The 11,626-nt window shown below is 41.6% G+C and overlaps 1 protein-coding gene across 2 annotated transcripts in view; it reads left to right on the top strand.

Annotated features, from left to right (window-relative positions):
* erbb2 (erb-b2 receptor tyrosine kinase 2) overlaps positions 1 to 11,375 on the top strand; it is a 29,674-nt gene extending 18,299 nt beyond the window's left edge. Inside the window, exons 12-27 of one of the 2 annotated variants that reach the window (XM_031758714.2) lie at positions 298 to 500; positions 618 to 747; positions 1,991 to 2,081; positions 2,529 to 2,683; positions 2,773 to 2,820; positions 2,929 to 3,067; positions 3,151 to 3,273; positions 3,367 to 3,465; positions 3,557 to 3,742; positions 3,944 to 4,099; positions 4,192 to 4,267; positions 5,470 to 5,616; positions 5,819 to 5,916; positions 6,163 to 6,336; positions 7,426 to 7,810; positions 7,894 to 11,375. In XM_031758714.2, the coding sequence (XP_031614574.1) occupies positions 298 to 500; positions 618 to 747; positions 1,991 to 2,081; positions 2,529 to 2,683; positions 2,773 to 2,820; positions 2,929 to 3,067; positions 3,151 to 3,273; positions 3,367 to 3,465; positions 3,557 to 3,742; positions 3,944 to 4,099; positions 4,192 to 4,267; positions 5,470 to 5,616; positions 5,819 to 5,916; positions 6,163 to 6,336; positions 7,426 to 7,810; positions 7,894 to 8,243 (2,560 nt within the window). In that variant the 3' untranslated portion in view covers positions 8,244 to 11,375. The remainder of the gene's footprint in view (positions 1 to 297; positions 501 to 617; positions 748 to 1,990; positions 2,082 to 2,528; positions 2,684 to 2,772; positions 2,821 to 2,928; positions 3,068 to 3,150; positions 3,274 to 3,366; positions 3,466 to 3,556; positions 3,743 to 3,943; positions 4,100 to 4,191; positions 4,268 to 5,469; positions 5,617 to 5,818; positions 5,917 to 6,162; positions 6,337 to 7,425; positions 7,811 to 7,893) is intronic. The other variant, XM_031758717.2, reaches the window with a different exon arrangement.
* Positions 11,376 to 11,626: the final 251 nt, after the last annotated feature.

Below are 11,626 nucleotides of genomic sequence, written 5' to 3'. Positions count from 1 at the left end.
ATATTCTCTATGTGGGAGAATTTTGCACTTGGATTTCTCAGATTTTACTCCGTAGGGGCAGTTGTGACTGTGCTGGAGCCACATTGATATGACGCTCTGCCTTGAGTCCCTTCAAAATGACCAAGATCCTTACTCTGCTCCGAAGAGCCCAAACGCTATTTGTAGGAAGCTTGTTTTCACAGAGAAAAAACCGGGATACAGCTGTGTCTCTTTTCCTGTTTGCTTCTTTCACTCCTCTTTATTTAAAGCTTTGTTTACCACTCAAATTCTTCATCTTCTCCCTCTCCATCCATTCAGGGGTGTGTTTTCACTGGCCATCCAGAATCTGCACATCGAGTCTCTCGGGTTGCGGTCGCTGCGCAGCGTCAGTGGAGGTTTGGTCTTGATTTACAACAACACACAGCTGTGCTACACCAACTCAGTGCCATGGCAGAATCTCCTCCATCCCACCCAGGGTCCGCACCGCATCGTCAGCCACAACCAGGACCCTGCAGTCTGTGGTAAGTAACGCCACAGACCTTTTAGTCATGCAGCTGTCTTAAGTGTTTTTTTTATTGTGGTTTAATTCAGTAAAAAACTACAGGGTGAATCATGCTGCATTGTCTCTATGTTTTCAGAGAAAGAGAGGAATGTTTGTCACTCGCTTTGTAAGGCGGGCTGTTGGGGTCCGGGGCCCAGCCAGTGCGTGTCCTGCCAAACTTTCCAACGTGGCACCGAGTGTGTAGAGCAGTGTGATCTCTATCAGGGGTAAGAAGGGTTGCGTGTGTTTGTAGAGGTGTGGCAACACTAAATCAATGCGAAAAAAACTGATAATGTTCTTTAATTGTTCAGTGTGCTATTTGTAATAATTCCCAGAACTAGTTCCTCAGTAAATATATCAGGAAAAACTAATGATGTGATTATGTCGGTTATGTGGTCGTCTCTGTGAAAGTGTCATCGCAGTAAATCAGATTAAAAGCGTTTAATTTAACGTGTGCCTTGAAGCAATTTAAGATCATTGACAAATACAAGCGATAACGCTGTTTGAGTTTGATATGACGTGCATACATGCACATACAAAAGTAAATGCAAGATGGCAGAGCAAAGGTGCGCTGTATACATGTGCACTAAATTAACCCAGTACGACCATTAGATGGTACATTTGCTTAGTTAGGAATTTACGTCTGCTAAGTGCCTGGCAAAAACAGGCTTAAAGTAAAATGCTCAACCATCTAATTACAGTGTCTTTTAGTAAGACTCAAACAACAGAGATTATTATTATAATACTCTACAAATTAAGCTAGTGATTTTTTTATTTAGAATGCAGCCAAATGCAAAGTCATACCCTGCTCTCTCACCTATTTTGCCTTGATTCGGATCGGATTTAAAAATTATCAACTAACTATAGCTTGAATTTAGTCATCGCAACCATAACCTAACAAGGAAAGTAGAAATGTTATGTGTTTAGTTTCATAGAGTTTCTAAATAAAAAGATTAACAAATCTAACTGATTAAAGTCATCATTGCCGTAACTACTTCTGAAGTCACCGTAGTATGGAGTGAGTGGTGTGCCCTGTATATTGCTCTATAACATATAAATGCTTATATTAAAAAAAAGCAGTAATACATGGAATATTCAGAAATTCATACATATGCAATTTTACTTTCTATCTAGGTGTTAAATTAACATGTTTAATGTTTTTCTTCAATGTAAAGCAGAAAAAAAGTTAAAAATGTAATTATTGTGAATCTGTGATAGAAATTGTATCCTGGACTCTGAAATTTACGCTCCAACACGAGGGTGATGTTTGCAGAAAGTTGGTAAAAGTTCATACGATACTTCACGATTGTCCATAGAAGAAGAAATGCCATTGAGCTCATTGGGTTACTTGCAGCTGGCTTCCTGTTTCTGAAGTTGTGTCTTCTCGGGATGGTGTCAGATGCTTAAGATAAATGCATTTTATTTAACTCTGGGATGTTACCTTACATGCGTCTTGTGCTTGCTTTGCAGGCCCGTACGTGAATACATAGATGGGTCTAAGTGTGTTGCCTGTGATCCACAGTGTCGACCCCTCAATGGCTCAGAGTCCTGCCACGGGCCGGTAAGAAACATAGACCAAAGTGTCATATGGCTAGATAGGATTTCTAACTCCTTAAACCCCCATTTGGAGCTCAAAAGTACTTACAGAGAGTACAGAGATCTGTTGTTTGTATGATTAAATACAAGTTTATGAGGTTGGGTTTTCCTTTTTCGCTTTTCTTAAATTGCATGTGGCATCACTGCAGGATGCATATTCTCATTGCATAGCTTGTTTTTGATGGTGCATTGCAGAGCTGAGATTACTGAAGCATTTTTACACAGGGAGTTACGCTATTTATAATGACAAAAGTTCTTAAATTGGTCTGATTTTAGATTAAATTGAATCCTTTTAGCTGCTGTGGTGCTGTAAGTAGGATGTAGATGTCACACTGGGCTGTAGAAACTCTTTGTTATTTTTTTATGTTAAATAAAAAAAATAAACATTGTTAAATATTTGTTTGCATCTCAGGGTGCTCAACATTGCACGGAGTGTCGGAACTTCCAGGATGGCGAAAATTGCGTGGATCGGTGTCCCAGTGGCGTGAAGGGCGATCTGCATACTGTGTGGAAATACAGCAACGCCACGGGACACTGTCTGCCATGCAAGACCAACTGCACGCCACCGTGAGTGACGCCACATTTAAGCCCAAAGTCACACACATACACAAGCACGCAGTGACACTGACTTCACAGACGGTGCTTTTCTCTTTCAGCTGCACTGTGAAGGATGAGCGAGGCTGCCCCATTGATACCAGGACAGGGTGAGCACACTAAACAACTTATTTCAGTTAGCTTTTCTGGGAGCTGTTACAAATTGAGCTTTGATTTTTATGGATGGGCGCAGCATTAAACTTTCTGTGTCTGTGTAGACCTGGCACGTCTATCGCGGCTGCAGTGGGTGGGGTGGTGCTCTTCATTATCCTGCTGGCTCTGCTGGTCTTTTACTTGAGGAGACAGAAGAAGCTAAAGAGGAAGGAGACAATGAGGAGGATCCTGCAGGAGCACGAGGTGAGGGACGACGTGCCAAATTAAAATGTGTGTTTTGCTTTAGCGTGCAGTCTTTATCTGTTATTTTCCTCCTTCACGTGCAGCTGGTGGAGCCTTTAACGCCGAGTGGTGCTTCACCCAATCAAGCTCAGATGCGTATATTGAAAGAGACCGAGCTGAAAAAACTCAGGGTGCTGGGTTCGGGGGCCTTTGGCACTGTTTACAAGGTATGGTCATCACGCACATCCATAACCACGTTATGTGCTGTTTGTTCAGAGGGTGGTGAGCTTTGTTTGAGATGATTCTGATCACTGTTTCAGGGAATTTGGGCTCCTGATGGGGAAAATGTGAAAATCCCAGTGGCCATTAAGGTTTTGCGTGAGAACACCTCACCAAAAGCCAACAAAGAAATCCTCGATGTGAGTATAAGCCAGGCAGAAAATCATGAGGAGTTACAGTGGACAGAAATGAAGTTCACACGCTCAATACATCTGCTCTCTCTGCTTCCAGGAGGCGTATGTGATGGCGGGCGTCGCCAGCCCGTACGTGTGTCGTCTCCTGGGGATTTGTCTCACCTCCACTGTGCAGCTGGTCACTCAGCTGATGCCGTACGGCTGCCTCCTTGACTACGTCAGAGAGAACAAGGACCGCATTGGTTCGCAGTTCCTACTCAACTGGTGTGTCCAGATTGCCAAGGTACAAAAACAGGAAACAAGGTGTTGCATTTCTGTTTTCGTGCTTGTTTCTTGTGTGACCACTTGCAGTGATATAAGCGGAAGTATATTTTGTTCAGTTCTCTCTTATCTTACTTGTCTTTTCATATTTGCGGTGGTTCCAGTTTGTTTATTTGTGGACACGTGTAGGGTGATGGATCTGTGTGTGTGTGTGTTGGTGTAGGGGATGAGTTATCTGGAGGAGGTCCGTTTGGTCCACAGAGATTTGGCAGCCCGCAATGTCCTGGTGAAGAACCCCAATCACGTGAAGATCACTGACTTTGGTCTGGCCCGTCTGCTTGATATAGACGAGACTGAGTATCACGCCGATGGAGGGAAGGTGAGAAGGAAGTTGTGACTTGCAGAGCATGTTCTCTGTGGGCGTTAAGGATTGCGTTTATTTAAAAATTCTCTGGAAATCTGTTTTTCCAGGTGCCAATCAAATGGATGGCCTTGGAGTCTATCCTGCACAGGAGGTTTACTCACCAGAGTGATGTGTGGAGCTACGGTAGGCATCAACCAGGGCTAGGAATTCTAAATTGATCTTTTTCTTAGAAATAAATAATCTGAAAAATCTTATCAAATACACTGAATTGTAATTATGAAGCATAATAGATTTGCAAGTAAAGTAAGATTTTGTTTAAAACGTGAATCCAGAAATGTTGTTTGCTGTGTGAGCAGAATCACGTGGGTGGGACTAGTGTATGCTTAGAGATGTAAGAAGCATTTCCATTGGCCAGTCTTGGCACTGTTTCATGTAGATGGCTTTTGTTTAACAATTTGTGATTTTGTAATGGATTAAAAGGATCCAAATTAGCTGATAGAGGCTCACAAAAAATGCAGTTGGCATGAATGTCTGTTAAGACATAAAGAACATAATGTTTTTTCCGTTACTAAGCTAGGTCCTCTCCAAAGATTCCATTCCTTGTTGGCCAGCTAAGGATTTTGCCCACGGACAGTATAAAGCGAAAAAGGCTAGGCAATAATTTTGTCAAGGGGCTACAACAGTACTAATTCCCATGGACCCAGCTTCTCGGCTAACGTTTACATACAGCTAGTTATTACAGTTTAATGCTAAGTAGTGCTAAATAGCCTAACTTCCATTTTAAATCCAGCTAGTTACGTTAGCATAAAGGAGTGGGAAACCAACAAAGACTGTCGTAGAGTAGCATTTTGCTACATGCTACATTAAATAAAATAATAACACTTGTCTTAAGCGCCTTGACACAACTGCTGTTATGTTTTGGCCCTATATAAATAAAATAGAATTGAATTGATCTTCGTCATGCTTTATGGCGGCTTGTCGGTGGTGTGAAGGTACACTCATTGGCTAACAAGGTGTCAATCACAACAGTTAGATCTATCCTGAAATTCTCATGCACCAGCGCATGATGTCACAGTATCTTTTATGCATAAATCCAGTTGAGACTCGCCAAGAGGGGTTCTTGTATGATTGAATGATGGTCTCACCCATAGACTAAGCTTAACAGCAAACTGTTTAACTTAAATTTTAACCATAAATATATTTCTTAAAACATTTAGAGTTAAGTGTTTCTATAGTTTTTCTGTTTTTCTTGAATGCCTAATGGTCTTAAAACTAACTTCATCCACAGATAAGTTGTTTTAAATCCTTATAGGTGATGGGATTTCTTTGTTGTTGTTGTTGTTGTATTTTAGAGTAAATGTTGCGGTGTTGTATTTTAATTGCAGGGGTAACTGTTTGGGAGCTGATGACATTTGGCTCTAAGCCCTACGACACGATTCCAGCAAGAGATATCCCAGAGGTTTTAGAGGGGGGCGAGCGGCTTCCCCAACCCCTTATCTGCACCATTGATGTCTACATGATCATGGTCAAATGTCAGTACCTCTCACTGCAGCAGGGATTTTCACATTTTGTCTATGTTGTGATGTTGTCAAGATTTAAGCATTTCATGTATTTCCTGGTTAATACAAAAACTGCAAATGAATCTGACTTTTATACATGTTGTAGTTTATTTCCCCGTCTGTCAAAGGATTTAATGTTCTTGAAGTGTTGAGTTAACCATTGTTTGGTTGGCAGGTTGGATGATTGATCCTGAGAGCAGGCCGAGATTCAAAGGCCTGGTCAATGATTTTAGTGCCATGGCTAGAGATCCACCTCGCTATGTAGTTATTCAGGTATGTAAATGTGTGACTCGTGCTGTTAGCGTTTTACTGTGTGTGTGAGTGTGAGAGAGACTGATAGTTATTGTGTTCATACTATAAAATTATTTATCAAAAATTGCTACTTTTTTGATGTTGTTACCTTTCAAAAAGTGAAACTTTTAATGCTATCCAGATTAATAAAGACGTACATTCTTAGAGTGTCCGGTTTTTTTGTTTTGTTTGTTTTTTAATCCATGTTGTTCTTTCATTGTCTTTCAGAATGATGAAGAGATGAGCAAGTGCAGCCCAGTGGACAGCGAGTTTTACAGGATGCTTCTGAGGGAAGATGAAAATATTGGGGAAATGATGGATCCTGAGGAGTACCTGGTGCCAAATATAAGGAAAGGGGACGAGCCCCAGGCCAATGGGCTATCCAGACACCAGTCATACAGGGTCAGAATTTACCTGTTATGTGATGGCAGTTGTACGTGTTGGACCTTTGCGTGAATACCTTCAAGCATATGTTAGTTTTACTTGATAGAGCCTCTTCCACTTAAATTTCCATATTTCTATTAAATCTCAACTTTCACCAGCGCTATATCTTGTTGCAGTAAATTTTTTGCATGTCAGACTGAGAAAACAATCCGTGTTGATGACTTTTTCGGCTTTCTTGCAACACTCCATCTGCAGTGTGTCAGTCGCAGACTTTCGAGTTAATCGAGTTAATAAATATCTGAAATTGACTGGATTATGTGTTCTGCAGTAAAGTGTACCGCAGGTTCCAAATTGTGATTAATGTAGTGAATAACTTTAAGGGTAGGTGTCCTATATTCATGCAGCATTGTGGCTGCTTCTCTGTTGCTTGTAACATTATACAAAGACGCCTTTTATAGCGACGGTTTCTAGCTATTAAAATTAGAAACTGTAACTCGCCTCTGTCAGTAATCGTGGGATCAAGCGGCTGATGCAAAGTCGAAATATTTCTAGGATTGCTTTTTTGTGAGTCTCCTGTAAAAGCTCTCTTTATCTGATTGATTTGTTTTATTTCGTTAGTGGTAGTTTTCACTTTAAAACAGCATTTGGTTTTTGACTTAAAAATGGACATGCGCTACCACTGGCTTTCTTAACTGGGGAAAGATACATTATTATCCCCACTGGGGATAAAAATAATTTAGCAGAGGCAGGGACACGCAGACCAGAGGGTGGGAAATCCCCACCCCCAGATCAGATCAGTCTAAGATAATTTTCCTAATTTAATCTGGAGTGACAGATGAGAAGCTGAGTTTTTAAGAGAATGTCCATCATTCAGCATGTGTGAAATAAGAATTGAGAGTCCTGCTTTAATGTCTGTGTGTTTGAAAGAACTCATGAATTATCTGTTTAATAAATGTTTAAACAGATATGAACAGATATTTGAGGATTTATATATATTGTATGAGCAACAGGTACCTGATACTGTGTGAGAGTGCGACTCTTTAAGTTAACATGCTGTCATGTCGTACATTCCCAATATCTTAAAAGGTGGTTTTCTTTTCTTTCCAGCAGAGCAGAGATCATAGCTTAGATATGGACCCTTCCAACACTGCTGGGCCTCGGAATCTTCACTCCTCCCTGACTGGAATCAGCCACACCCAGTACCCAACCTCACCGATGGCAGCAAGCGCCTCTAACAGTGTGTGGCCTCAGTATCCAATGCTGGCTCGCAGCACCTCAGCTGGAGGTCAGTCTGACTCTGTCTTCCTGGATGCACCTACAGACGGCCACTCCTTGGCACCAGCCAGCCCCGGACGCTACAGCAAAGACCCCACCTTCCCCAACGGGAGCAAGGATGACCTAGAAACTGATGGGTGTAATGGTTTTCCCCATCCTTATCTTCACCACTCACTACCCCGGCGGAGTCACGCCATTCAAAATCATCCCCTGCCAGGTGAGTCGGTGGTCTTCTTAAAGAACGAAATATCCGTAACTCCGATTGTGTTCTGACTTTTCTTCTTCTATTCACCTTCTCAGAGTACGTCAACCAGGAAATTCAGGATCTCAGGCCAGGGTTCCCTGAGCGGCCCAGCACACTGCCTCGAAAATCCAGAATAGACCGCCGCCTTCCTAACGGCCTAAGTTCAGGTCACAGTGTGGAAAACCCAGGGTATTTGATCCCAGTGAACTCCACCTCTCCGGCCTTTGACAACCCATACTATCTGGACCTTGGACCCAAAGCGATTCCCGGGGCTGTGGCGGGGGACGGCCCCACAGGACTGGAAAGCAACGGAGGAGTAACCAGACATATGAACGGTTTTGTGACACCGACTGCAGAAAATCCAGAATACTTAGGATTAGCAGACACTTGGAGTGGGCATACTTGAGGACAGGGACAATGAGACTAAAAAGGAGACGCAGACGGAGTCTCACTGAGGGAAATTGGAGAGTTGGGAAGATGAACATTTACATAGCAAAAATAAGCGGGATGTGTGTTTCGGAGCTGAGAACGTGCAACTGGAATCTTCTCACTCTGTCTGGAGAAGCAGCGGCATCCGAACTGATCGAGGTTGTCCCTAAATGCCACGTTATTAGTACCCAGTTGTAACACGCATGGACTCAACACAGTGTAGCATTCAAGTGGTGCCTGTGGCACCATTTGTATTCATGTCTTCCTCTAAACAATCTGTGACTGTTAACTGCCAAAAAGAAGTTTTCTCTTCTTCTGTAAATAACACCATAAACAAAAGAGTTCAAGAAGGTTATCATGATTATTTTTTATGGCCATCTTCTTTTAAGTTGTTTAATATCTGTAGATTTTCCACTATATGTGAAGCTTTTTTATTTTTGTGCATTTCCTTCAGTTCCCTGTGGATATGCTACTCAGTGCAGCTGAACAGTGAAGAAAGATGTATAACACTTTTGACAAAGTGAGCCATGATGTGCGTTGAAGATGATGCTTAGTATTCTGGTCAGTTTCCCGCAGACCTGACGGGGGTCTCCAGCACTCTCAAAGCCATTTTGTTTTGGACAGAGAAGGCCCTGCAGCCCATCTGGCCTGTAGACGTGCTCCCTGAAAGAAAGGCATCCTGTATGGAGAAGACAGAGGCATTGTGCCGCACTGATGTATGTGGTTGTTGGTGACCGTGGCTGTAGCTACTTTGTGGTACGAGTCATCAGCTATTGAGGTACGAGGAGACATTTTTAAGCTGCAGAAATGTCTAAAAAAATGGGAATAAGTGGTTAACTGTTCAGGGATTTTAGTTTTTCTGAGAAATATGGAGAACTACTGACTTTTAAGTCATAAAAAGAACACACTGTGTACATGTCAGACAACTCTGTGTGCACCCGCCAAGCGCAGTAAGCCTTTAGAGGTTTTAGTGGCTTTTCACTGTGCAAGAAAGCTATCAGTAAATATATCCCACAAGAAGTGAAGAATCTGCATAAGATATAGACATAGCCTATATTTGTGTGTGTGTGTGTGTGTGTGTGTGTACAAGCAATCCACTAGACACTGGAGTGGATTCTGAGGAGGCGTTGCTTTTGAATAATCAATGCATGGCTCAAATTCCACTCACTGAGAACACACTGACATCCCAGTTAATAATAAGCAAGATTTTTTTTTCTTCATGTTAACTGGTGTTGGGTTGAGGAGGTGGGGGTGGAGTGGGGTGTCAAACTGAGTCAATGGAGTCATTGTCTGACCCTCGTGTCGTCGTCGGAAAGTCATCGCTCTCCGAACTCGCGCACCCAGAGCGGCGATGTTTGAAAAGAAAGGAGTTGTAGTGGTTCACTGAGGCTTGTAATCCTGGAGCGGTCTTGAAACAAGCAGGCCAGGCCTCTCTTTTTTTTTTTTTTTTTCTTTTTTTTCCCTTCTCTGTCTAGCATACTAAACCAAACCGCAGCTTTGCATCCACCTTACAACTACTACTGAGTTTGAGGCTCTTTTCAGATGTATAAATTGTCCACATAATGGCTGGAGCACGACATCAGTGGGACTTTGTGCTGAAATGAGCGCAGCCCCCTCATTCATGTCAGTTTTACTCTGAAAGTCTTTGCAGTTTTGGTTTTTGTCTTTTATTTTGACGTTCTCATACGGGTTGTGAAGAGTTTTGTTCCACAATAAGATCTTTATAAATATTATGCCTGATTTTTAAACTACAGTTTCTTACACACACACATAAAAATGTACATACTGGATTTGTTTTAAAACCCTTAGCTATCATATTACACTAACCTGATTTAGAATTAAAGTTTTGAGCGAGGTTTTTATTTTATTTTTTGTCATTTATTATAATGTGGATATACAGTGTGGTGTTTTGGAATGAAAACCTTCATAGGTGTCATTGCGGTCATGTGGAAACCTCATATCTCCACTAAAAGAGCTGATTAAGGTTCATTAGGATCATTGATCCTGTTGTATTTTTGTAAACTTGATGTAAACATTGATGTATACATTTGTATACAGTTCAGATTTTTAAGGAGGGCTGGAGTCTACCCCAGCTGCTGTGGAGATTGTAACCTGTGGCGACCTGTCCAGGGTGTACTCCGCTACGACAGTCAGGATAGGCTGCAGGCCCCACCACAACCAGAATTCCATAACCAGAAGAAAATTTATGGACTTTCTGGAAGATTTGGAAAGAATGTGTTTATTTTAGATATTAAAACAAAAAAATCCTGTAAAAACAGGAGAATATGTTTTTGTTTGTTTGTTTTTTACCAAGCCGTAATCATGTGATAGCACCGCTCACGGATGTTCCTTCCTTGTTTATGAATGTATTATTTATCTGGTTGCCGTTAAACCACAACGATGGCAATCATAAATAATGAACTGTATCTGGATGACTCGTGCAGCCTAAACCCGACTGCAGACTCTCTCGGATGGCGAGGTGAATGTCGAAAGTCGTGCCTCAAAGCTTTTAGTCATAGTTGCTTTTCTGATTGGAAAAAGCTAAATGTATAGCACCAAATGGCAACAGCAGTTGCCTCAAAGTGCAGCTTTGGTAAAGACTCGACAACAATACAGAGAAAACCCTGAAAATCAGACAAACCCCTATGAGCAAGTATTTGGCGACAGTGGGGAGGAAAAACTCCCTTTTAACAGGAAGAAAAGGCACAAAAGAAAATTTGGGCCTCTGCCTGTTTTTATAGTCGTGTTAGGCATCAACTTAAAGCCTGTTGATAAGTGTCCAGTGCAGCTGACGCAAGAACCTGCATGTTTCATTGACAGGTTAACCAGAAAGGAAGGAACAGCTAACTAACCAGAGTGTGCTGAAGGTTCTGTAAAGTTAAATATCTGTATCAATATATACATTTGGAGAGAAATATATCTTTTGTACTTTGCATTTAAGCAGATTGATCTTTCTGTTGGTCAGTAAATCAGTGGTAGCTAATTTGAATACACTAATGCTCTGCTGTGGGCAGGGAGCAGAGCAAAGTTATTTCAAGAAGAAATGGTCATTTTTATATGGAAATGTTTGCGTAAGTCGAAACAATAAAACATTTTGAGTGAAAAACGAGTCTCCTCTGTATCCAGTTTATTTATGGAAATGATAATGAACTGTACAATCTGAACCGACAACTATAACTACTAACTATAACATTATGTATTATACATTATATATAACATTAATCCTTTTGTTGAAACATCGAATGCATTACATTTATCTAATGATCAGCTCTAGAAATACTGAATGTTATTCACACAAGCTGTTCCTGCCACCTGGTGGTGGGGAGTGGAGCTGCTTTTGAGTCCCACGGGGACAGGGTT

This window comes from Oreochromis aureus, linkage group 8, assembly GCF_013358895.1.
Source record: "Oreochromis aureus strain Israel breed Guangdong linkage group 8, ZZ_aureus, whole genome shotgun sequence".
Lineage (NCBI taxonomy): Eukaryota > Metazoa > Chordata > Actinopteri > Cichliformes > Cichlidae > Oreochromis > Oreochromis aureus.
The sequence above is the reverse complement of the archived record's forward strand: the minus strand, read 5'-3'. Positions and strand labels throughout refer to the sequence as shown.